This window comes from Lepus europaeus, chromosome 2 (genome assembly GCF_033115175.1).
Source record: "Lepus europaeus isolate LE1 chromosome 2, mLepTim1.pri, whole genome shotgun sequence".
In the NCBI taxonomy this organism is placed as follows: Eukaryota; Metazoa; Chordata; class Mammalia; order Lagomorpha; family Leporidae; genus Lepus; species Lepus europaeus.
Window position 1 is genome coordinate 159,892,538 of NC_084828.1, and position 24,840 is coordinate 159,917,377.

The 24,840-nt window shown below is 44.0% G+C and overlaps 1 protein-coding gene across 1 annotated transcript in view; it reads left to right on the top strand.

Moving 5' to 3' along the window:
* NR1D2 (nuclear receptor subfamily 1 group D member 2) overlaps positions 1–19,515 on the top strand; it is a 36,147-nt gene extending 16,632 nt beyond the window's left edge. The window contains exons 5-8 of the mRNA XM_062215284.1: positions 2,903–3,528; positions 5,730–5,915; positions 8,104–8,314; positions 16,155–19,515. Coding sequence (XP_062071268.1) covers positions 2,903–3,528; positions 5,730–5,915; positions 8,104–8,314; positions 16,155–16,351 — 1,220 coding nt within the window. The 3' untranslated portion in view covers positions 16,352–19,515. The remainder of the gene's footprint in view (positions 1–2,902; positions 3,529–5,729; positions 5,916–8,103; positions 8,315–16,154) is intronic.
* The last annotated feature ends 5,325 nt before the right edge of the window (positions 19,516–24,840 follow it).

A 24,840-nucleotide genomic window follows, 5' to 3' on the forward strand; every position in this document is an offset into this window, starting at 1 on the left:
CAGAGGCTCAGGCACTTGGACCATCTTCTGCTGCTTTCCCTTGGCCATTAGCAGGGCACTGGATCAGGAGTGGAGCAGCTGGGGTATGAACAGGCGTCCATATGGGATTCCAGCATCTCAACGCACTATGCCACAATGCTGATGCCAAAAGACCTATTTTTAAAAATATAATTTGAACACTTTGTCCTAAAAAAAGAATGCAGTTCTTGATGTACAGGAATCTTTGACCCTTTGTTGATTTCTCAGCATCACTGAGGAACTCAGGTGAATTTTTTCTCTCACTGCCCTGGGATGATAATGTGCTTTTGGGACACAGATTCCAAACACCTGGGAAGGAGATGAAACCGTAAAGAAACGTTAGGGTCTGGCGTGGCAGTTGCTCAGTTGTGGCATGATCCAGTCATAGAGGAGTTGTAATCTGTGGATCATTGGAAGGTTTGGCTCCACTGTTGTGCTTAGAGAAGTCATTTTTGGGCGGTTTCTTTCTGTTTTAAGTAACAAATATGAAGTTTTCAGAGGGATTAGCTTAATAGGTTAATTAAGAATTGCTAGGAATGAGCTTCATGTTTAGGGAGAGGTCATTTAAGCAGTCTCCTAGGTTATTATTATTTTTTAAGATTTTTAAAAATTTGAGAGAGCTACAGACAGAGAGAAGGAGAGACAGAGGTAAAGGTCTTCCATCCAATGGTTCATCTCTGCAAATGACTACAACGGCCCGGGCTGGGTGGATCTGAAGCTAAGAACTAGGCGCTTCCTCCGGTCTCCCACGTGGGTACAGGGGCCCAAGCACTCGGGCCGTCTTCCACTGCTTTCTTAGGCCATAAACAGAGAGCTGGACTGGAAGAGGAGCGCCTGGGACACAAACCGGTGCCCATATGGGATGCTGGTGCCACAGATGGAAGGCTTAGCCTACCATGCAGTGCTAGCCCCACTAGATTACTCTCAACTCCACTGCTGCACTGATATAGAAATGGAATACTACAATAAGGCATTTCTTTTTTTTTTATTTTTTAAATGTTATTTATTTGAAAGACAGACCTCCGATTGACCGGTTCATTCCCCAAATGCCTGCATCAGCCAGGACTGGGTGGGGGCTGAAGCATGGAGCTGGGAACTCCACTCAGGTCTCACAATTACTCGAACCATCTCTACTGCCTGCTCCCGGGGTGCACATTAGCAGCGAGCTGGAGCCAGCAGCCAGCACTGAGCATTAAACACAAGCACTCTGATGTGGGAGGCAGGCATCTTAACCGCTGGGCTAAATGCCCTCCGTCCAGCCTCCAGCCTACCAACTTCAAAGTAGTGCTTACCCCTGGTGGGAGAGGGGCTGGATAATTCTGTAACCGTACTACTACATGTCTGTAATGTTTAGTGAATGTAGTAAAATGTTCATATTTTAAAAAACTGGTGATGAGGACATATTTTTTATATTGTCCTCTGTACTGTGAAGTTTGAAATATTGGTGATTTTTAAATAATTTATTATAAAGGAAAATATAAAATCAGCCAGTGGGGACAATGAATGTGCTTTGACAAGCACAGAAATCAGAAGTTGGTGGTTACAAGTGTCAGGTCCAGTTTCACACTGGTGTCAGCAATCTAGTTCCATGTTTTGTTACAAGTGCACAGCATGGAGTTGCTCTTAGTTCCCAGGAAGAAGTCCTTAAAATAGTTAGTCATTATTTACTTCTTTAAGATTTATTTATTTGAAAGGCAGGGTGACAGTGAGAGCGAGATCTTCCATCCACTGGCTCACTTCCCAAAGGTCTGGCCAAAGCCACGAGCCTGGAATTCCATCTGGGTTTCCCATGTGAGTGGCAGGGACTTGAGAGCTTGAATCATCATTCGAGCTGGATCGGAAGAGGAACAGCCGGGACTAGAACCGGCACCCATATGGGACGCAGGTGCTGCAGGTGGAGGCTTTAGCCCTCTATGCCACAGCGCTGGCCCCAGATTTTAAGTGCCTGAAATTTTCTTTTAGTAACACTGTGCTGTAAAAATAATGAATATTAAAAAAATAAAAATAATAATGAATATTGTCAAAGAATAAAACTGGCAGTCCTTTGTGAAAGTAGAGGTAAAGCAGGAAACACAATAAAATTGTTTGTCTTTGATAGTGATGGTGTCAGAGGCTACAGTTAGACCAGTACGGCTTTCTTCCTGGGTGGGTGTGTTGAATTTGTATTACCTCTCTGTAAATATCGGACCAGAAGGAAGCTTAGCTCTTCTTTCCCTCAGGTATAGGATTATTGGAGACAGGACACTTTCTAAGACTAGCTTCCAAATGAATGGAGGCTGATTGATCCATTCTTACTTATTTCATCGATTTTAATTATACTCCACCAACTTTTATTTTCCAATAACTGCATTTCTATTGATTGTGGTATTTTTAAAAAAGATTTTCTTTAAGAAGCCAGAAAAGAAGACAGCAGATAGTTTAATGGGGTCTTGAGAGTAAAGTTACAAAAACCAGTTGACACCAAGGTCAGAAGTTCAGGGAATGATGGTCCCTACGAGGTTCCATTAATGTTGAAGACACAGGTAGCTGAGTCTTGAATGCTGGCTTGAGAAGAGAGCCTTGTTCATACAGTGTGAGGTGGTGGTGCTGGTCTGCTTCAGACTGGGCTTTTCTTAGTTAATTTAGTAATTCTTTCACAGCTTTTGCCCGTAGAGTGTCTAACAGACCTTCGTTTTGTTGTGGGAGAAAAATGGAAAACGTTTTCTCCCTTGCTGTCTTCCTTTGATGCATCACTTCCAGCAGGTTTAGAAAAATTGGGCCAGAGATGTACTGGCATCCTTTACTTGCACAGAGGCCACAGCTGTCGGAGACAGTTTTGTGTTACTCTTTTTGTACAACAGGTCTTACTTAGACCACAGATGTTAACTGTGTTTTTCTTTACTAGCTGTCAGGTTTGGCCGTATTCCTAAGCGTGAGAAACAGAGGATGCTGATTGAAATGCAAAGTGCGATGAAGACCATGATGAACAGCCAGTTCAGTGGTCAGTTGCAGAATGACACCTTAGTGGAACACCGTGAACAGACGGCCTTACCAGCCCAGGAACAGCTGCGACCCAAGCCCCAGCTGGAGCAAGAAAACCTGAAAAACTCTCCTCCTCCCCCTTCTGATTTTGCAAAGGAAGAAGTGATTGGCATGGTGACCAGAGCCCACAAAGATACCTTTATGTATAATCAGGAGCAGCGAGAAAACTCCGCTGAGGGCATGCAGCCCCAGAGAGAACAGATTCCCAAGAACATGGAGCAGTATAATTTAAATCACGACCATTGTGGCAATGGGCTTAGCAGTCATTTTCCCTGTAGTGAGAGCCAGCAGCATCTCAATGGACAGTACAAAGGGAGGAACCTCATGCATTACCCAAACGGGCATGCCATTTGTATTGCAAATGGACATTGTATGAACTTCTCCAATGCTTATACTCAAAGAGTATGTGATAGAGTTCCAATAGATGGATTTTCTCAGAATGAGAACAAGAATAGTTACCTGTGCAACACTGGAGGGAGGATGCATCTGGTATAGTGAAATCAATTTTTTGCTCACCTTGTATCAAGGAAAGCTTTGAAGGTTTTCTTTTATTTGGGGGATATACCAACTTTGGTGGGGGGAGGGGCAGTCAGAAAACCTGAGAGATTTATAGAAATAATTTTGTACAGTATTTTAGGTCACATAATTTTAATGAATATCCTTATTGAGTGACCCGTTCACACTAAGTAGGTATAATCACGTGGTTTGATTGCTACTGTGTTGGGGATTAGGGTTGTTTGTATTATATGTGATCCATGTAGAATTGGTCCTTTAATTCTTGGAAATCCCTTTGAAAATGTAAGCTTTCTGATTGACTAATACCTTACTAGCTTTGGGATTTTCTCAGAGGACTGACTCTCAGCTTACCATAGTCAGAAAATCTTTGAGTTCTGTGCAAGGGGGCTGTTTTTTTTTTTTTTTAATATCCTTTAAAAAAATCTTTGTAATGCAAAAAAGTCTTTGGATACAGAACATAGATATTTTATTGTTTCAGGATTTAGGGATATTTTAATTTAATAGGCTAGCGTCTGTGAATTTTCTCAAACTTCATCCTATGAGATAAGTTAATGTTACTCATTCAAGTTTTTTTTTCATCAAACACAACATTCTACATGAAAGTACAAAGCTCATATTCAGCCAGAGTCTCATCAAAAACAGCAGTACTGCATCATTTCCAGTTTAAACCATGAGGTCCTTTGATAGTGCTTGATATTTTCTACCACCAGGTAATTAAAGTCTTCTTCATTCATCTTCAAAATAGTTGACTCTGCTCCAATCTTCATGTTCAGTTTTTCTGTCCCTTGAACCAAAAAGGTGACCTTATGTTTTGTTAGGCTTGGTGGCTTCCTTAAGGAAGGTAAAACCTGTAAGCATTTAGGTTCTGGTTTCATGATATGCTCCATGGTGTTAAAAGCATCCCTTTCCTATACCTTGTAATAATGAATTTGGTGAGCGTTTAAAGGCTGGTTTTACTAATGGGCTATACGGTGCATGTTCCACGCTCTTCATGGGTTTCTTCTAGTTTGTTTGATTTCCTCCTTTCCCCCTCCTTTTATCTGCAGTGGTTTCCTAATTGAGCAAGTGGAGGTCAGTGGTCACACCGTTGTTTATGAACTAAAGTGTCAGTGACCTTTTTAAAAAAGTGACATGCTTCACAATTTCCTCTGGGAAATTACAGCACTGTAGTTCTGCCCATTTAGAGATAAGTGGGTTTTGGAAATCTTCACTAAACAGAGGTCTGGGTTCTAGGCCTGTGACTTGCACCTGTTTTGGGCTAAGTCGCTGACCACCCAGGCTCTCATTCCCTCCTCTAGGGAATGGGAATTATAATGTGCCATGACCAGCAGGTTGAGAATCAAACAAGTGCGTGTGAATTTGTTTTGAAAACCTTACGAGGCACCTGTGCCAGCATAAGGTGGCAGCAGTGCTACAAAATAAAGTCTTAACCTGTGCCGTAGACTTTTGAAGCAGCTTGTGATTGACGACTTTTTTTTTTTTTTTTAAGATTTTATTTATTTGAGAGGTAGAGTTGCAGACAGAGAGAAGGAAACAGAGAGAAAGGCCTTCCATCTGCTGGTTCACTCCCCAAATGGCCACAATGGCTGGAGCTGCGCTGATCTGAGGCCAGGAGCCAGGACCCGGGAGCTTCTTCCGGGTCTCCCACTAGGGTGCAGGAGCCCAAGTGCTTGGGCCATCTCTGCTGCTTTCCCAGGCCATAGCAGAGAGCTGGATCGGAAGAGGAGCAGCCGGGACTAGAACCAGCACCTCTATGGGATGCTGGCGCCACAAGGGGAGGAGTAACCAACTGCCCCATAGTGCCAGCCCCTTGATGACATTTTTGCTTAGGTTACTTCTTTTATAATAACTTGTTGTTTAAATTAAATTGCTGTGAGGCTTGCTTTTTATTTTTAAATGCAAAGATAATATACTTTATTTTTTTAAGCATCTGCTCACCTTGTGTTGGTAGAATTGGTTCATTTATTTTTCTTTTCAAGTTGACAGTTTATAATTGCATACATTTATTGCTGTGAGGCTTTCTCTAGTAAGGTGAACCGCAAGTGGAGAGAGTGGTAATATTAATAAATCGTACTCAAGATTGGGAGTTACTTATTTTAATGATTGAGACGCTGCTTTTGGAGTTTCGTTACCCTGTCTCCCAATGTAAGAGTTTTTCTGTTTGTGTATACCAGGTGTGTCCAATGAGTAAGTCTCCGTATGTGGATCCACGTAAGTCAGGGCATGAAGTCTGGGAAGAATTTTCAATGAGCTTCACGCCAGCAGTGAAGGAAGTGGTGGAATTTGCCAAGCGCATCCCTGGGTTCCGAGATCTCTCTCAGCACGACCAGGTCAACCTTCTGAAGGCCGGAACTTTTGAGGTAGGTTTTGCTTATTCTGAATGTTGCTGCAGACCGTGCATACATATTTTCTTTGTTTTTTTGAGGAAGTGCAGATTCAGCATCCCTAATATGAAAATCCAAAATCCAAAGTGCTCCACAGTCTGAAACTTTCTGAGGGCCAATTTGCTGCCACAGGTAGAAAATTCCATACCTGACTTCATGTGATGGGTCATGATTACAACATGGGCACAGTGAAAATATGATATAAAATTATCTTCAGGCTTTGTATATAAGATGTATATGAAAGAGATAAATGATTTCATGTTTAGGATTGGTTTTCATTACCCAAGATAATTTCATTATGTATATGCAAATATTCCAGAATCTGAAACACTTGTCCCAAGTATTTCAGATAAGTGATACTCATCCTATATTCATAAAGTCTGAAACTACCAACAAACGAATAACCATGTCAGGATGTTGGGCAGAGACCAGGTCAATCCTGCGTTACTTAGGACTTGAAACACAGGGCTATGTGTCCCCAGCATGTGAACTCCCAAGTTCTAGTGTTGTGTTCAGGTGTGGACTTCGTGGGACCCTTACTTACAGGCTTGCCTGGTGCATCCTGTATTCAGTACAGAGGAAGAAGTGCAAATGCACGGTGGCTTCTGTCTTTTTAGGAGATTCTAGAGTATTTCGGGGCTAAATCAGCCGTCTCGTGTGCGCCCTCGGATCCTCTCAGCTTCCCCGTGCATCAGGACCTGTGGCTGCTTTTTCTGCTCCAGCTGCAGCAGGACACAGTCAGGTGGTGCTTGGCCTGCTGCTTGCTTTGGCGCCTTTCACTTCCTGTCTGCCCTGGGGCTCCTTTGTTGCTGCTGAATGTGAGAGGCCTTGGAAGTGCTTGGAGCTCACTTCAGCGTGACTCCAGTGTTTGGGGTGATGTGAGGGATGCTGATGTCCGGTGGGGGAAACCAAGGGTGTATGTATCTTCACCGCACTTCCCTGGGTGGTCCTACAAGGTGGGACTGATGAAGCTGCTTTTGCTATCAGTGGGGCCGGCTTCGTGATGCACCCCCAGTACTTGCTCTGCTTCCCCGTTGGATTTCCTCTCTCCCGGCTCCTGTTGCCACATGTGCCAATGCGTAGCTCGTACGTGCTTTTGTCTCAGGCTCTGTTCTCTGGAGAGCCTGCACTAGAGCAGAGCAGAAGTCATAGCTGCCGGTGCAGCAGCTGTGGAGAAATCCCAGGTGAGGCGTTCACTGTAAGGATGGCATTAGGCTTGAGATTTAAATCCCGAAGGGCTGTCAGCGGTAAGGTTCAGTTCATTTTGCAGGGTTGGTAAGTGTGTTCTAGACAGGTGAGGAGACTTCTTGGATTATGGGTAAGTTTATAGCACATCCAGGACTGGAACAAGCTCTGCACCCTAGACTTGTATTTTTTCTACCTTGTGATTGATCTTGTATCCTAAGGTTAGCACCTTTTTCATAGAAGGCTCATTCTCTCAGACTGTCTGGGTAAAACAAGTTGTTGCTTGGGAGCATTGCAAAAGGAAGGTGTTCAGTGCTCCTTTGGGTGCCAGAGAAATGTGTGACGTGAGTCTGTGTTCCATTCAGTGTAATGGAAGGAGTGCTGCGGGTCAGTAACGTAGTTGTTAACTGATTGGTTTTGGTGTCCATAAGAACGCGGTGTTTAGGACACGTTTATTGTGATTAGTGTTCTTTGTGTATAGTCTCTTTGGGTTATGGTTTCCTAAGTAGTCTAATTAGAATTTGCCTGCAGTGTTTGTCTTGGCTGCATTTGGTGTTTTGATATTTCCAAGTTTTTCTGCATTGAAATGTTGTTTTTTGTACTTCAGGCATAGAGACATGGGGTATATACTTGGTATCCTGGAGTTTCTTTATTGCTTCTGACTAGGGCCCTGTTTCAAGCTTCTTGACGTTGTTTGCTTCAATTTTATATTTACATTTCAGCATCTCTATTAATAGAGTTTCAGAGTATCACAGCACTCAAGTGTTTTGCTACTGGTGGCTGGAATTTATTTTGATGTTACTGGAGTATTTAATGCTTTGGGAGAGAATTTGCTTTAAGAAGGTGGTTCTCGGTAAAAAATAAACAGCTTTTCTTTTATGGCTTTTGTATGTGGGATGTTTCTTAACTGACTTGAATATGAGTTATTTTCTAGTATTACTGTAGTTCTCTAACTACAAACATCTCTTTCTTTTTCCAGGTTTTAATGGTACGATTTGCGTCACTATTTGATGCAAAGGAGCGCACTGTCACCTTTTTAAGTGGAAAGAAATACAGTGTGGATGATTTACACTCAATGGGAGCAGGCGATCTGCTGAACTCCATGTTTGAATTTAGTGAAAAGCTAAATGCCCTGCAACTTAGCGATGAAGAGATGAGTTTGTTTACAGCAGTTGTCCTTGTATCCGCAGGTAAGCAAGCCGGCTCAACACAGTGCTACGCCTAGAGTATAGTGACCAGCTAGGGAGAAGGTGGCAGCTAACAAGGCCCCAGCAGGTTATATGTGGGAAGAAGGCCTTCAGGAGGACACTGAACTATGTGAACCTGTTATTTTTGCAGTTTTTTTTATCATGTCAGTACAAGTCAAAATGCTCTGGTAATAAAATATTGGTTTGATCTGGGCCTTGCATTTACCACCTTAGTCTTTAGCTTTTGTTCATAAATTTTTACAAGCCTATTTGTCTATTTCATGTATTTATTTCTTGGGACATAGTGTATTTCCAGGTAGGTCATTCTAAAATGAGTCTAAGTTTGAATTAAAATAGAATGTGAATTACTTGAAAATGTGAAAAGTATCCAGAGGTAGTAGAATGGTTTGTTGCAAAGATATGTGAATCGTGAGCTGTGTCTTTAGCCCTGCTATGCCATTGAGTTTTCTGTGTGACTTGGGTGAGTAGTTTTATCCTTTTGGGCTTCTGTTTCCTTATCTTGCCAAAGGAAGGGTTGTACCATAGGCCCAGCGGGGTGTCTGGGATGGAAGAAATACTCAGTCTAGCATTTAATGGCTATTTATGTGAGTCTGTGGTGTTTCCCAATGTCCCTCCCGCCTTGCATTTATGTTGCAGTTATTTTTGACCAAAGTATTTCGGTTCAGACAGTAGTCATTAAGGCACAGGTGGTTAATTCCAAAGCAAGGCTCTGACTTTCCTAAAGGTAGCTAAGTAAGTGCCAGCCACTTTGGGGGTCACTTCACTTTATATTTGTTGGGAATTTTACAATATTTTGAGGTGACTTTTGTTTCCCATGTGCTTCCTCCTGTTGTGTAGCAGACCCTGTGCCAGGCACTGAGGAGGTTGTGTTAGTTCTGTTTAAGTTAATAACGTTCTTTATGTAAGGTAAAGGGCTAGTACATCGGTGGGATAAATACAAATTTATGCTAGTTGGAAGCATAAATTGGCCACCTTTTTAACCAGCTCTGTCTGGATAACTAAAAATGTATTTATGACATGCAAAAGTATGAAAGGAATATATGTCTACCAGGGATACTTATTTTCTTAGTAACCTTGCAGTGCTAATTGCATTTTAACTACTGTTTGCAGAGTCTCTTGATAAGTGATTAGTATTTGACTTGGTGTATCAGATTAAGAAATCTGTTGTGAAACCAAAGATAATCAATACTTGCTACATTCTTTAGCTCATGAATGTGCTAGGTGCCTTATGTGCTAAGTGCTCGGGGGAGACAGAGAGCATTGAGGCACAAGGCAGACAGAACTGAAACAGTGCTTTGTGGTATTAAACCATACAGTTGTGACCGAGGTAAGTAGGAGTTACAGAAAGGAAGGTGAAGTCTTCGGAGAAGGCCTTGTGGGGAAGGTGGAAGTGGGGCTGGAATTTGGAGGTTGGATTGTTAGATTTCCCTGGGAAGAAAACATGGAAAGGCATGAGAGATTCAAGGTAGGACAAGAGAAACGGAAGGTGGCTAGAACCTGGAGTGTGCTTCAGGGAGGAAGTGACAGGTGTGAGGGTTAGGGGCCCCCGTGCTGCGGACCCTGAGGCCTTGCTCCTGAACTACGGGCTCTGGGAAGTCATTGCAACTTCTGAATGCAGGGAAGTGATCAGGCATGACATTGGCTCTACATTTTTATCGTGGGTGGATCGGACAGGAAAGTCACCGGGCTGGAGAGTCAGGTGGAGAGGTTGTCGAAGTAACATTAGGTATGAAGCAGGAACGTTAGGAGTGAACTCTTCTGAAATAAATGAGAGCAGGAGAGGTGAAGGGACCCCGGTCCCAGAGAGAGGCCAGAGAAGAAAATGCAGGTGAGGGTGGTAAAGGGGAACTCTGTGCCATTAGCCATGCTACTTACTTGTTTTTTCCATGAAGAACATAATTTTTATTTTGTTTTAGTCTCCTTTTGAAAAAGCCTTATCTTTTCTGATGGTCAGGTTAATACGGGTTATTTAGAAGATACTAGGATGAACACAAAGGTGATAATATTACTACCAAAAAAGACCACTGTTAACATTAGGACTCTTTGTCCAGCTACCTCTCCATCCATCTGTTCCCTGCCAGTTTACGATGTGTGATACATAAACACGTGTTAGGGGCAGACATTTGGTCTAGCGCTTCAGATGGGTCTCCTATCAGATACCCGTTTGATGGCCAGCTTTCTCCTGACTTCCACTCCTGCTAATGTAGACCCTGGGAGACAGCAGGTATGGCTCAAGTAGTTGAGTCCTAGTCACCCGCATTGGAGACCTGGATTGTATTTCCTGCTCCTGTCTTTGGCTAGGCCCAGCCGTGGCTGTTGTGGACTTTGAGGGGAATGAACCAGCAGATGAGAGCTAACTCCCTTTCTTTGCCTCTTAAAAAAAAAAAAGGTTAAGCAGAAAATACTGATTGTAAAAGGATACAGTGGAGTGTCATTTTTGTTATATCTGTATGTGGAAAGATATATGTAAACACATATTTGTAGTTTTCATGTCAAATTTAAATCTTTTTTTTTTTTTTTTTTAAAAAAGATTTATTGTATTTGAAAGGCAGAGTTACGGAGTTACGGGGGGCGGAGGGAGAGAAAGAAAGAAAGAGAGAAACCTTCCATCTGCTGTTTCACTTTCAAAATGGCTGCAACAGCTAGGCCTTGGCCAGGCCATGTGGGTGTAAGGGACCCAAGCACTTGGGCCATCTTCCACTGCCTTCCCAGGTGCATTAATAGGGAATAAATTGGAAATGGAGCAGACAGGCCTGGAACCGGTGTTCATATAAGCTGCTGGTGTTGAAGGTGGCAGCCAGCCTTACCTGCTGTGCCACAACGCTGGCCCCCTCAAATTTAAATTTTACCACTTAAAAATGACTTGCTATTTTTAAAGCAGTACCTAGCTAGGAAAATAAAATTCAGAGCCACAGAAGAGTACAAAATGAGAAGTGTCCACTTCTTCGTCTACTCCCAGCCTGGGTTACTAACTAGATTACTAGATAGAACTAATAAGTAAAGTACGCTTACTTCTCTCTCTCAGCATTTGTTTTACTTCCTCAGTGGTTTTTTTATATATGATTTTAAGTTACAGTCTTTGATTCTTCACATTTATGTAATAATCTCTCTTGTACAGTTAGGTAGAACTTCTCATTAATGAAAGAGATAGCACCTTTTTTGCACTGTACCCAGGCTGCTTTTGTTACCATTGCTGTGTGTGAACAAGAAGTAACACATGGGGGCAGGACTATGGCCTAGAGGTTAAGACACCTGCTCTCATATCAGAGTGCCCGGATTTGATTCTTGGCTCTGCTTCTGATTCCAGCTCACTGCTAAAGAGCCCTGGGAGGCAGCAGACAGTGGATCAGTGGTTAAGCCCTTGCTACTTATGTGGGAAACCCAGATTGCATTCTGAGCTCCTGGCATTGATCTGACCTGGTCCAGCCTCATCTGTTGTGGGCATTTGAGGAGTGAACCAGTAGATGGGGACTTTCCGTCTGTCTCTTTATCTCTGCCTCTCAAATAAATAGAATCATTAAAAAAGTTAAAACTTATATTCTGGTATATTACCTGTTGTTTCTCATGCTTCACTTATCAGTTGATTCTTGCAGTAGAAAAGTCAAAAAGTATGGGGCCAGTGTTGTGGCCCAGTGCTAAAGCCATTGCTTGTGATGCTGGTGTCCCACATCAGAGCCCAGCTCGAGGCCTGGCTGCTCGGCTTCTTGTCCAGCTTCCTGCTCATGTGCTTGGGAAGCAGCAGATAGATGATGGCCCAAGTATCTGAGTCCCTGCCACCCATGTAGGAGACCAGAGTGGAGTTCTGGCTCCTAGCTTTGGCATGGCCCAGCCTTGGCTGTTGCAGCCATTTGGGGAGTGAGTGAGCCAGTGGATGGAAGATCTTTCTCTCTGTCACCCTTTCTTTTTTTCTTTCACTCTCTCTCTCCCTCTCCCCCTCTCTCCCTCCATCTCTCCCTTCTTTCCTTTCTCCCTCCTTCCTTCTCTCTCTCCATCTCTCTCTTTCTCTCATTCTTTTTTTTTTCAATCTTTTAAAGATTTTATTTATTTATTTGAGAGGTAGAGTTAGAGAGAGGGAGAGACAAAGAGAAAGGTCTTCCATCTGCTGGTTCACACTTCAGATGGCTGCTATGGCTGGATCTGGGCTGATCCAAAGCTAGGATCCAGGAGCCAGGAGCTTCCTCCAAGTCTCCCACGTGGGTGCAGGGGCCCAAGCACTTGGGTCATCTTCCACTGCTCTCCCAGGCCATAGCAGAGAGCTGGATCTGAAAAGGAACAGCGGGGACACAAACCGTTGCCCATATTGGGTACCGGCACCACAGGTGGAGGCTTAGCCTACTATGCCTCAGAGCCAGCCCCTGTCACTCTGCCTTTCAAGTCAATTAATCTTTAAAAAAAGTTAAAGCATTTATAGGACCGTGTTCTTAGTGTTCCCACAGTGCGGTTGACTTAGTAGAACGGCTACTGTAAGGCTCTGTGGCCCGAAGGGGGAGTGTTCCGTGCTTCGGTAATACGCGGATTGCTTATTTCTTTTTTATCAACTGCTTAGAACAAAGCATTATTACAGTTTGCTTTATCTTTAAAACAGATTTTTGTTTTCCTGAGAACTCTATAGTTGCCTTCTGTATTTTTTGTGTTTATTTTCTACTTTTAGGGGAAGTTGTTAGGAGAAATGTCAGTAAATTTCTGCATGTCATTTTCCTCACAACAGACCTCTGATGTGAACTAGATGTGAGCCATCTTCAGTAAGAGAGGGAAGGGTTCGAGCGACAGAGGGGTTTCAGTAGTTGGCTGAGTAGGTCCCGAGTCTGGCTTAGAGCCTTCCCACTGTGCTGCTTGTTAACACAATAGCGCTAGCTGCTAAAGGAGAGCGAAATCTCAACATATTTCCTGTGGGATTGCAAGAATCCTGATGCCACGGAAGGGGACTTCCACTGGAAGGTAAGTGGTCCTCCTGGGTTGTTTAGTGACAGCAGTCACTTCCAGCTGGAGTAGAGGCTGGCGTGTAGACGAGAGGTAAGGCTTGTCTTGGTGAAGATGCGCTTGCCTTCGTAGCGCTTTGACTTAACACCCGTGGGAAGTGAGAGGCTTCGGTGGGGAGAGCAGACTTGAGAGTGGGATGAAGAACCAGCAAAGGGAGTGGGAGCCACGTGGCTCATAAACTCCCGCACGGGCAGTGGAGTCGCCCTTCGTGCATCGTTTAGAAAATGAGTTCCCCCTGCGTCCTGTGCATTCAGATGCTTCGGGCTCCGGAAGATTGTTTATGATCTAGCCAGATTTGTAATTGAATTATTTGAAATTCTTCATGAAACCATAATGACCTTGGATTTAGCAACTGAGAAAATTAGAAAAATTTAGTATCATCTACAGTTTTAGTTGTAGGTATCCATTTCCTAGACGTTCTGAGTTGTATAAAGATGTGTAGATCATCTTAACAAATCCAGCAAAGGGCCAACTACCTAGAATGCCAGTTCCCCTGAAGTAGCCTTCCCGGCTTAGCCCTTGATGCTTTCTGTTGTTGGGGCGATCACTGTCATTCTGAGCTTGGTGGTACAGGTTACTGATGATATGACCCAAAATGAAAGCTCCTTGCAGGAATTTTGGCTTGTTTTGTTCACAGCTGATTCCTAGCACCTAGAATCTAGCATTATTGAAGGCTTTAAGTATTTTTGCAAAGATAATCCTTGTGATTGACCGAAGTTAAATGTAGAAAAGAGGTCTTTTTGTCTAATAGTTTTGCCTGAAAAATCATGATCCTCAAACCAGTAACCAACATTCAGTTTTTCCTCCATAGAATTAGCACATAGTTGTAATAATAATTCAGGTTTTGTTAAATATAAGAAAGACCTATTTGTATCATTTTTTTCTGTATTTATTCACACTCTTTTGCTGTTCAGTTTTAGTCCTTGTTTTAAGTGCTTGCATTACAAATAGGCCTTTTCAGTTTCTAGTCATTTCAGGAGATCTCAGCATCTTTATAAACAACGAAAGGACAGGAATGGCCAGAGAAGTTTGCTTCCGTGTAGAAAAGAAGTCTCTTTCTGGCGTATTACAACCTCCCTGAGCCGGAGCCTCAGGGTTTCTAGTGCACTGCTGCCTCCTGTGGTCACGGGAGGAAGTAGCCCCTGCTGGAGAGCCCGGGGCGCTCGGCTCAGGGCCGGCTTTGAGCTGCTTTACTGCAGGCTTATGCTAGATCGCACTATACCGAATGGGAATGAATGCTGGGTAATAAAACTAGTGTACAGCCACGTAGTGTGTTACTTACCTATTACTACACAACAGGCCACCCCAAAACTGAGTGGCTTAAAAATGTCGACGTTAATTATAGGTTTTGAAGGCTGGGAACTCGGTGTGATTCAGCGTCTACCTGTGGCTCAGGGTTTCTCAGGAGGCTTAGCCGGGCTGTGGGCCGGGCTGTGGCCCTAGATGAAGGCTTGGGTCGGGAAGGACCCTCTTCCAGGCGTATATGATTAGCAGCAGGGTTCATCTCCTTGCCGGCTGGTGGGCTGCGCACCTCAGGTCCTCGCTGGCTGTTGGGTGGAGATCACGCTCAGTTCCTCACCATGTGGGCTTCTCCGTAGGGCAGCTCACACCGTGGCAGCTGGCTTTTCTCAGAGTGAATACCTAGCATGAAAGCCACAGTTTTTTTGTTTAAAAAATTTTTTTAAATATTTGGTAAAAAAATTGAAAACATTCTAAGAAAATATTTATTGTCAACTTATTTGAAAGGCAGAGACAGAAAGAGATCTTCCATTCACTGGTTCACTCCCCAAGTGCTCCCAACAGCCAGAGCCAGGCCAGGCCAAAGCCAGGCGCCCTGAAGTTCAGCCAAGTCTCCCACATGCGTGGCAGGAATCCAAGTACTTGAACCATCTACTGCCTCCTGGGGTGTGCAATAGCAGGAAGCTGGATCAGAGGCTCAGGAGCTGCGATTTGAACATGACACTCCCAAATGCGATGCAGGTGTCCCAGATGGCAACTCAACTGCTGGCCCAAATGTCTGCCCCTTTTGGTGACCTGATTCTAGAAGTGACATCCTATCACTCCTGTTAGAAGTGAATCAGGGCGATCATACAAGGGCATGAATATCAGGATGGAGAGGGCCATCATAGGCCATTTTATTTATTTTATTATTATTTTAAAGATTTATCTTATTTATTTGAAAGTCAGAGTTACACAGAGAAGGAGAGACAGAGAGGGGGCGGGGGAGAGGTCTTCTTTCCAATGGTTCACTCCCCAATTAGCCAGAATGGCTGGAGATGGGCTGATCTGAAGCCAGGAGCTTCTTCTGAGTCTCCCATGCAGGTACAGGGGCCCAAGCACTTGGGCCTTCTTCTACTACTTTCCCAGGCCATAGCAGAGAGCTGGATTGGAAGTGGAGGAGCTGGGACCCGAACCAGCGCCCCATGGGATGCTGGCACTGCAAGTGGCAGCTTTACCAGCTACACCACAGTGCCGGCCCTCATCATAGGCCATTTTAAAGGCTGCCTTTCACACACAAGAGCATTGCGAGGGGAATGTATTCCATGTGCAGAAAATACATTTCTGTGCTGCATTATTTATTTTGCCAATTGCAAGCAATTGAAGTCAAAAGATAATATGTGGTCTTAAAAATTAGAGTAATTTTTGTGAACAAAAATTCCTATTACAATAGATAGAAAATTTGCTGTTGGGATTTAAAAAATCTGTCAGTTTGCTTTTGCCTTTGTTCCAATGTGTAAGACTTTGTATTGAATTCATTAAGTAGATTGATGAGCAAGAATTACATTTCATGTTGATCACGTGTGCTCTCCGTCATAATCCTGTGTTGCTTACTTCCCATTAGATCGGTCTGGAATAGAAAACGTCAACTCTGTGGAGGCTTTGCAGGAAACCCTTATCCGTGCACTAAGGACCTTAATAATGAAAAACCATCCAAATGAAGCCTCGATTTTTACAAAACTACTTCTAAAGTTGCCAGATCTTCGATCTTTAAACAACATGCACTCTGAGGAGCTCTTGGCCTTCAAAGTGCACCCTTAAGGCCTTCGTTTATTGGAACATGAACTGATGCGAACTGTACATTTGTGCTACAATGCTTATTTATACGTGTACGCCGTATGTGAAGATGCAGAGGCCTTTCAGACGATACAAGATTGTAGGCTGTCTGTAAACACGCACTAGCTGTCTGGACTAAGAGCTCTTCAGCCACGAGTAGACATTGACCGCATCCGCCCGATAGACCAATCAGCTGTGTCGCACTTAAACTGGAGAAGTTACACTGAATTATAATCACACTGAATGTTAGACTTTCATCTGCCAAAACCAAAAACCATTTTGATCTCCCTGTGGTATAAATGTATAACGCACAATCACAAGTATAAGAGGACTTAGAGATTCATCCTTTGTAGAAGTTCTGTTTGAGTGGTGGGTAACTTGGTGTTCATCCCAAGACCTTTTGGTCTGGTAATTGGAGACTTTGGGAGTTAGGAGGTTTCCATGGCTGTATTTTGCTTTGCCACTGTTAAGGCATGTGGCCCTGAGTGGGTTACTGGGTTGTGGAAAATGAAATTGATAGGGTCCCCAATGCCCCAGCTTACATACTAAAACATGTTTATAAAGCATATGTACCTCTTGGGAGATAGGCACTATGTAAATAAGGTGACATTTTTGTTATAATTATTCATAATATTCTTTTCTAATTTCTACGTACTTCTGGGAAATCATTTCACAGTTCACACAAGTCTATTCAGGGTTCCTGCATATGTGTGGGTATCCTACTGATACACACATATTCAAAGTTTATGAGTACATCAAGTACATAGTATATGTACATAATATGTATGTGAATATAGTTATACATAAATATATAGTCTTCACAATATTTTAAACTGTGAAGAACTTTATCATAAAATAAACTTAAAACAAGAGGTGTCAGAAGACCCAAATTAGGTGCGTTTTACCTGTTGATGATGATATAACCATTGCTTTAAAATGTTTAGACAGTAGATACTGAATTTATGCTGTTTTTGTTTACTTAAGCAACAGTTAATATAAAAGTGCAACAGGCAATTGAGTCCAGATTTCAAAACTGTATCTCAGAGTTCATCATTGGTGAAGTCTTTGGTCAAGGTACTAGTCATTTAAAAGTTCATTCAGATTCTTACCTTGTACTAAAAAAGGTTGCATTGCTGCCCCTTATACACATGCTGCAGCTTGATGATAAAGAATTTCGATTCTTTCTGGAGAACTAATTAATGTTTAAGGAAACCATGTTTATTATACTGGGGTGTGTGTGCGCGGGTGTGTGTGCATGTGTTCTGAGTCCATTTGTTGTGTGTTTCTTTCTAAGTAATACTACAGGGATTTTATCAAATGGGATTTCCTGTGTAATTTGAAAAATCATTTAGTGTGTGACCTACAGGCTTAGAAATGGTGTAGTCAAAGACATTTCATCCCCATGGCTTGTAGTGGGCTTTGTTAAATAGCTCAGCTCAGTCTCTGTTTATGGCAGTAGGAGAAATAGCCAAAATTGAGGATTTTATGTATGTTTTTCTGTTCCCCTGGCAAGTAACAATTCACTGGTTTATTTTGGATAAAGATTGCCTTCTATATAATGCTTAGATTATATAAATGGTAAAAATAAGAGCCCACTTCCCTAGGCCTGTGACTGTCATGCGAGCAGAATGCCTTATTTTGTAATCTTGTTTAACTTGTTGCTACTGGGACTTGAATTTCTGTGGCACTAGTTAAGTAAGTTCAAAAGTTAAATCCTCTCATTATTAAAGAGGAGAGGCGATGGTGATGTCTGTAATACAATAAAAACCATAATTGTGATTTACCTTAAGTAGGTATGACTTTTATGGGATATACAGTATAGTTTTTTGTGAATCCTTTACATGATAGCATTATCTTTTTATAATTTTTTTCCTAAGATAAACAAAGGCATAGTTTTCTTCTATAGGGGATAGAAACAGCTTTTTGAAGTAATCTGAAAAACCTCAATGATCATCTTGGTTCTTAATTTTTGCCTTTTGCGTAAGCCTCTTTATAACATGTATCTTTAAAGCAGTTAAGTCTTTAGGAACGTGTAACCAGAACTATGTTAGAATTGCTTATAAAACTTTAGTTAGGTTCAATATAAAATACATGTATACATCTATAAATAGATATATAGATTCACATTTTGTCTTGTAAAATTTTATTTGAATAAATTCTTCCTTTAGGTAATGGGAAATAAAATTAATGGTTCCTATGCCACTTGTAGCATTTCTGTATTTGAAAATAGCCCACTATGAAACTTCAAATTCTGAAATTAAACCAGCAGCCTGTTACAAGCACATTCTTTGACTGAGTCATTGGTTATAAACTTCCTGATGCAGAGCAGACAGCCAGCGTAGGGAACTGTTGATTATTAATAACGCACTGTATGAACTAAGTGATGCTTTGTCTCTGATTTCACATTCAAAGTTCAAATATGGGCATTATGTCAGCACACTTAAGGGCATTATGTCAGCGAGCTAAAACATTTTTTTCCTGTGCTTTCAGTGTATCTGTACATGATCTGAGAGAAGATTTAAGCTTTTTAGAGAGAAATAGCTGAGGGGAAGGGAAAACACCATGAGATGGAGCTTGTCCTGATGGTGATGGTTTCATTGCACATTAAAAAACGAGAAGCAAACGTCAATGGATAACATGTATAGCTTTCATATCTACACTTCAAGGAATTATCATTGTAACTTGATAAGAGATGATTTGTTTTATATAAACACCATTGCAAAGCAAAGTGTAGAAGCTCAGCTAGACTTACGTTGTGCACGAGAGTAAATACCTATCTGAATTATTATTTTTTTTTCCAATATAAAGTTTGCTGAATGTACCAGAAGAGTTTATCACTTAGGATATAGAATTTTTTTAGGGGTTGGGGGGAGGGCTCTGTCTGGAAAATTGTTACCTATAAAGATTGTCTTGATTTGATCCAAAACATAAAACTTGAATCTATTCTTGAATTAAAATGGAAGAATAAAATGGCTATTGTTTTAAAAAATGATAGAAATATATTGTTGATAGGATGTGAGTTAAGCTTATTTTCTACAGACTGTAACTGGTGAGGACATGGATAATATCTTCTTGTTTCTGAGAAGTGATCTGTACATGGGGGGGGGCGAGAATAATAAATATTATTTCTAACCAAATGTGGTGTTTGGTGTCTGTCTACTTTGATGCTTTTGTAAGACCATTTATAATTTAATTTACTACAAGTTGGGGCTGGTGCTATGGTGTAGTGGGTAAAGCTGTCGCATGCAGTGCCAGCATCCCATATGGGCACTGGTTCAGGGCCCGGCTGCCCAACTTCCGATCCGGCTCTGCTGTGGCCTGGGAAGGCAGTGCAGGATGGCCCAAGTCCTTGGGCCCCTGCACCCACGTTGGGGACCCGAAGGAGGCTCCTGGCTCCTGGCTTCGGGTTGGCACAGCTCCGACCTTTGCGGCCAGTTGGGGCATGAACCAGCGGATGGAGGACCTCTCTCTCTCTGTAACTCTTCCAAATAAATAAATAAGTCTTTTTAAAAAAATTTCCTACAAGTTGTCTTTTCCTTGAGGATCTCTTGTTCGGTGTGGAGAAATGTGTATATACAGAGCTTTTTTCAAAAATAAGATTTGAGAGTTGTGTCGACATTCAAGCAGGGACTCTGCTCTCCGTGGTGCCAGCTGAATGGTGGCTCGCTGTGGCCGATGGCTCGCTGTGGCCGATACGGTGGCCTTTCCGGGAAGGAGCTGGTGGGAGAGGAACAGGGGACTTGACCTAACCAAGGGTGAGCTTTGGCCACCAGTGGGGTAAGGCACTAAACAGGATGGCCCCTCCCCCTTCTTTTCCTAGCACCTGTGCCCAGGCTGGCAGAGTTAATGCAGTGATGTGAAATTGTACCACCTGAGTGTTTCCCAGAGCTGTAGCAGCCACTGCTTTTCTGTGGGCATTAATTGGTGTCAGGTGGGAGAAATGGGCTCCCAGAGCAAACAAGATTTGAAGATGCTGGGTGAAACAGTTCCTAGGATGAGTGGATATGAGTTCTGGCCTCCCATGCACTCTCTAAGGAAGGGTTGGGGTTGGGTGGAACGTCGGCTGCCCCAAACTTCCTCCACGGATGTCTCTTTTGTTCCTGTGCTGAGCACGTGTTGGGACTCCTTGGAAAGCATGCTTTGAGGAGACAAAATCTGCTTAGCATTGTATTCACTGTGTGTGGACCAGATTCAGTGTGCTGTTGCACACTTTGGTTTTGCTCCGTTAGCTCCTTTTTTGGCACAGTCTACTAGGAAAACACTGAGCTCCAAGGCAAGGTGTGGCTGGTAGGAAATAGAACGGGTGGAATTCCTTTGGGGTGTTGGAAATGCTGCCTGTGAGCCCATGAGTAAACACAACCAGTTTGTGGATTTGGCTTTAGTTTTCACATTCATCTGCGCCTATATTAAAATAGGTTTCTTAATGATCACATTGGTCTGAGTGCTTAGAAACAGCTGTGGCGTCTTAGTAGCCACGTCAAGAGTTGCACTTCTCCCCGTGAGGGTTAGTTGTGTGATGCCCAGGGACTGGAGGGCTAGGAGGGCGCTGGGTGGAATGGGTATCGGAGCCACAGGGCAGGCTGGGAGGATGCCCAGCCCATGGCTGTCCAGGCGCATTTACGTTTAACGTGAAGTTAACAGAAGTGGAGGGGATCACTACAGAACACGCAGGTGTGGGTGCTGTCCTTAGAGTCTCTCCTGCTGGAGTCTGCAGAGTGCACGTTCTGGCCTTTTCCACTGTATTCTCTGAAAGCCTTGTCTTGAACTTCAACAGCTCTCCCACCCCCACCCCCACCCCCACCCCTAACTTGCTGCTTTGCTTGTAAATCTGCTCCCTGCCCATAGCTATTTTATAATTCATTTCCTGTTCAGGTCCTGTGGGGTAGTTTACAAATAGAAAGCACTCATTTCCATTCTCTCTCTCTTTTTAAAGATTTATTTATTCGAGAGGCAGAGTTGTAGAGAGAGGGAAAGACAGAGAGAGCTTCCATTCACCATTCACTCCCCAAATGGCCACAATGGCTGGAGCTGAGCTGATCTGAAATCAGGAGCCAGGAGCTGCTTCTGGGTCTCCCACGTGGGTGCAGGAGCCCAAGCACTTGGGCCATCCTCCACTGCTCTCCCAGGCCATGGAGCAGAGAGCTGGATCTGAAAAGGAGCAGCCAGGACAAGAACTGGCGACCATATGGGATGCTGGCGCCACAGGCAGAGGCTTAGCCCACTGTGCGACAGTGCTGGCTGGCCTGTCCATTCTCTCTTGATGAATTTTTTGCTCCTACGAAGTTGTTTTTTCTAAAGCTGCTTTATCTGAAGGAATTTTTGGGAAACAGACAAATGGTTTAGTAAGTTATTAATTGCACATATTATCTTTCTTGAAAATCTTTGTGTCAAGAATTTTTTTTTAATCCCAGTACAGGGTCAGTGTTGTGGTGCAGCGGGTTAAGCCATTGCCTGCAGCGCCAGCATCCCATATGGGTGCTGGTTCATTTCCCAACTGCCCCACTTCTGACGCAGCTCCCTGCTAATGTACCTGGGAAAGCAGCAGAAGATGGCCCAAGTGCTTGGGCCCCTGCACCCACATAGGAGACGGGAAGAAGCTCTTGGCTTTGGTCTGGCCTAGGCCTGGCTGTTGCAGCCATTTGGGAAGTGAACCAGCAGATGGAAGACCTCTCTGTCTTTCCCCTCTCTCTATAACTCTGCCTTTCAAATTAAAAAAAAAAAAAAATTCCAATGCAAATGATGTTCCATGAAAAGCCAGGGAGCGGGTCCCAACAGGGTGGGGGACTTGTGTGCGCAGACTGCAGGGCCCACTGGCCGCAGCCAGCTTGAAGGGGAGATGCTGGGCTCTGCTGTTGGCAGTTGTGTGCCGGGTCTGGCTTGGAAGGAGCCATGAGCATTTAGAGAGCTGGATTTTATAAACACAATCATTTTTATTTGAAAGGCAGAGAAAGCATGCAAGTGCTTCTGTTTGCTGGTTCACTTCCCAAGGCCTACAAGAACCTGGGTTGGGCCAGGCCATAGCCAGAAAGGGAGAACTCAGGCTGAGTCTCCCATGTGAGTGGCAGAGACCCCAGCACTTGCGCCATCACTGCTTGCTTGCTTTTTTTTTTTTAAACACTTATTTTTTTAAAGATTTATTTATTTTTAAAGCTAGGAGCCAGGAGCTTCTTCCGGGTCTCCCACACGGGTGCAGAGGCCCAAGGATTTACACCATCCTCCATTGCTGTCCCAGGCTATAGCAGAGAGCTGGATCGGAAGAGGAGCAGCCCGGACTAGAACCTGCGCCCATATGGGATGCCGGCGCTTCAGGCCAGGGCGTTAACCTGCTGTGCCACAGCGCCGGCCCCCGCCATCACTTTCTCCCAGCGCATGTTGCATTGGAAGGAAGCTTGGATTGAGGCGAAGCTGAGACTTGAACCCAGGCACTCCGACATGGGATGTAGGTGTCCCAAGGGGCATTTTTTTTTTTTTTTTTTAGATTTTTATTTATTTGACAGGTAGAGTTACAGACAGTGAGAGAGAGAGAGAGACAGAGAGAAAGGTCTTCCTTCCTTTGGCTCACTCCCCAAATGGCCGCAACGGCTGGAGCTGTGCTGATCCGAAGCCAAGGGGCATCTTAACTGCTGAGCTAAATGCCTGCCCCAACACAACCATTAATTACAAAGCAAGTTGAAGGTTGTGCTGGGCACTGTAGCACTTTGGGTTAAGCTGCTGCTGGGGACACCACATCCAGTATCGGAGTGATAGTTCCAAGTCCCAGCTGCCCAGCTGCCGATCCAGCTTCCTGCCAATGCATCCTGGGAGGCAGCAGACGATGACTTAAGTGCTTGGGCCGCTGCCATCCATGTGGGAGACTTGGAGGGAGTTCGGGGCTCCTGGCTGTTGGTGGGTATTTGGGGAGTGGACCAGCAGGAAGATAGGTGTGTCTGTCTCTGTCATGCTTTAGAAAATTTCGTGGGCAAAGAACACGTGTGGTCCCAGGCCTTTTACCAGGCTGTCTGGTGTAGGACGCTCCTGGGTGAGGCCTGCCCATCTGCTGGGACAGGTTTTGCTTACTCCTCTGCTGCTTTTGTATGGTGTGTGTAGATGGTGGGAGACTTCCTCTGGGGGAGCCACGGCAGCCGTTTGACATTGAACTCCCTCACAAACTTGTTTGTGTCTTGTTTTCTGTCCGAGAGTTTTTGCAAAGAAAAGGAAAAAAAGAAATCTTCCTTCCAATTCATCAAAGCATCCTAGCTGGGTATGATTTTAAGCACTGAGACCCAGATGATAATAAGCCGATAATTGTACTGAGAGGTATCACACCTTGTTTGCTAGGGATTTTCTGTTGTTGCTCTTCAACATGATAGACAGTAGAATTACAGGTTGCTATGGAAACCTATCCATCGCCAATGCTGCCTGGATCTTAAAGACACAGAAAGCCCGCTTGGCTGTAGTCCATGGGGCTGATGTCATAAAGTGGAACAGAGCAAGGTGCATGCTGAATTAGAGTGGAGAGTTCGCCACCGCCGCCGCCCTCTCTCCCTGCTCAGCCCCTCTGGTCTCCGCGTTTCTCCAGGCCCCCGAATAGCCCAGCCTCTGGATTTCTCTCAAGAAAACGACCACACTGCTGTCTCCCATGCAGTTCCATTGCTTTTGGAGGCTGCATTCTGCAGGTGTTAATTCAGGAGCTTGGGAACTGTTAGCGTTGGTGTGGTTAATGAGCTCACAACCAAACTCAAGGTCTGCTATTGTTCTGACCACGGTTCCTTCATCCGGGAGGGATACCAGCAGGAGGCCCCAGCATCGAAGCACATTGATCCTCGAGGCATTTCCAACTTCAGGGAAGCCCCAGCGGCTGGGCGGACCTGGGGCTCCATCCTTGGAGATTACGGCCGCTGCTTCCTGTCTGAGCTTGCCCACCCACGGCCGCTGCATGTATTGTGCTGCGAAGCCGGGTTGTCACTGAGCTCATTTCACAGCTTGTCTTGTGCCTGGGTTGCTGTATACTTGTAGGAGGCGTGGCTGAGAACACTATACCTCCAGGAGGTGTGGCTGAGACTTACAGAACAAAGCACAGACTACCCTTAACACAAAAATTGTCATCGCCTGAAATTTGCAGGCTGTCCAGCTCCCTGGGAGGCAGCAGATGATGATTTCTTTTTTATTTTTTTGTTTCCCCTTTTTTTTTTTGAAGGTTTGTATTTAATGAATACAAATTTTCATATGTACAGCTTTTAGGGGTATAGTGTTTCTTCCCCCCATTCCCGTCCTCCTGCCCCCACTCCCATCCCACCCCCATTCCATTTTCCATTAAGATTCATTTTTTAAAAAGATTTATTTATTTATATGAAAGTCAGAGCTACACAGAGATAAGGAGAGGCAGCGAGAGAGAGGTCTTCCATCTGCTGGTTCACTCCCCAATTGGTCACAATGGCTGGAGCTGCGCCAATCCGAAGCCAGGAGCCAGGAGCCTCTTCCGGGTCTCCCACGTG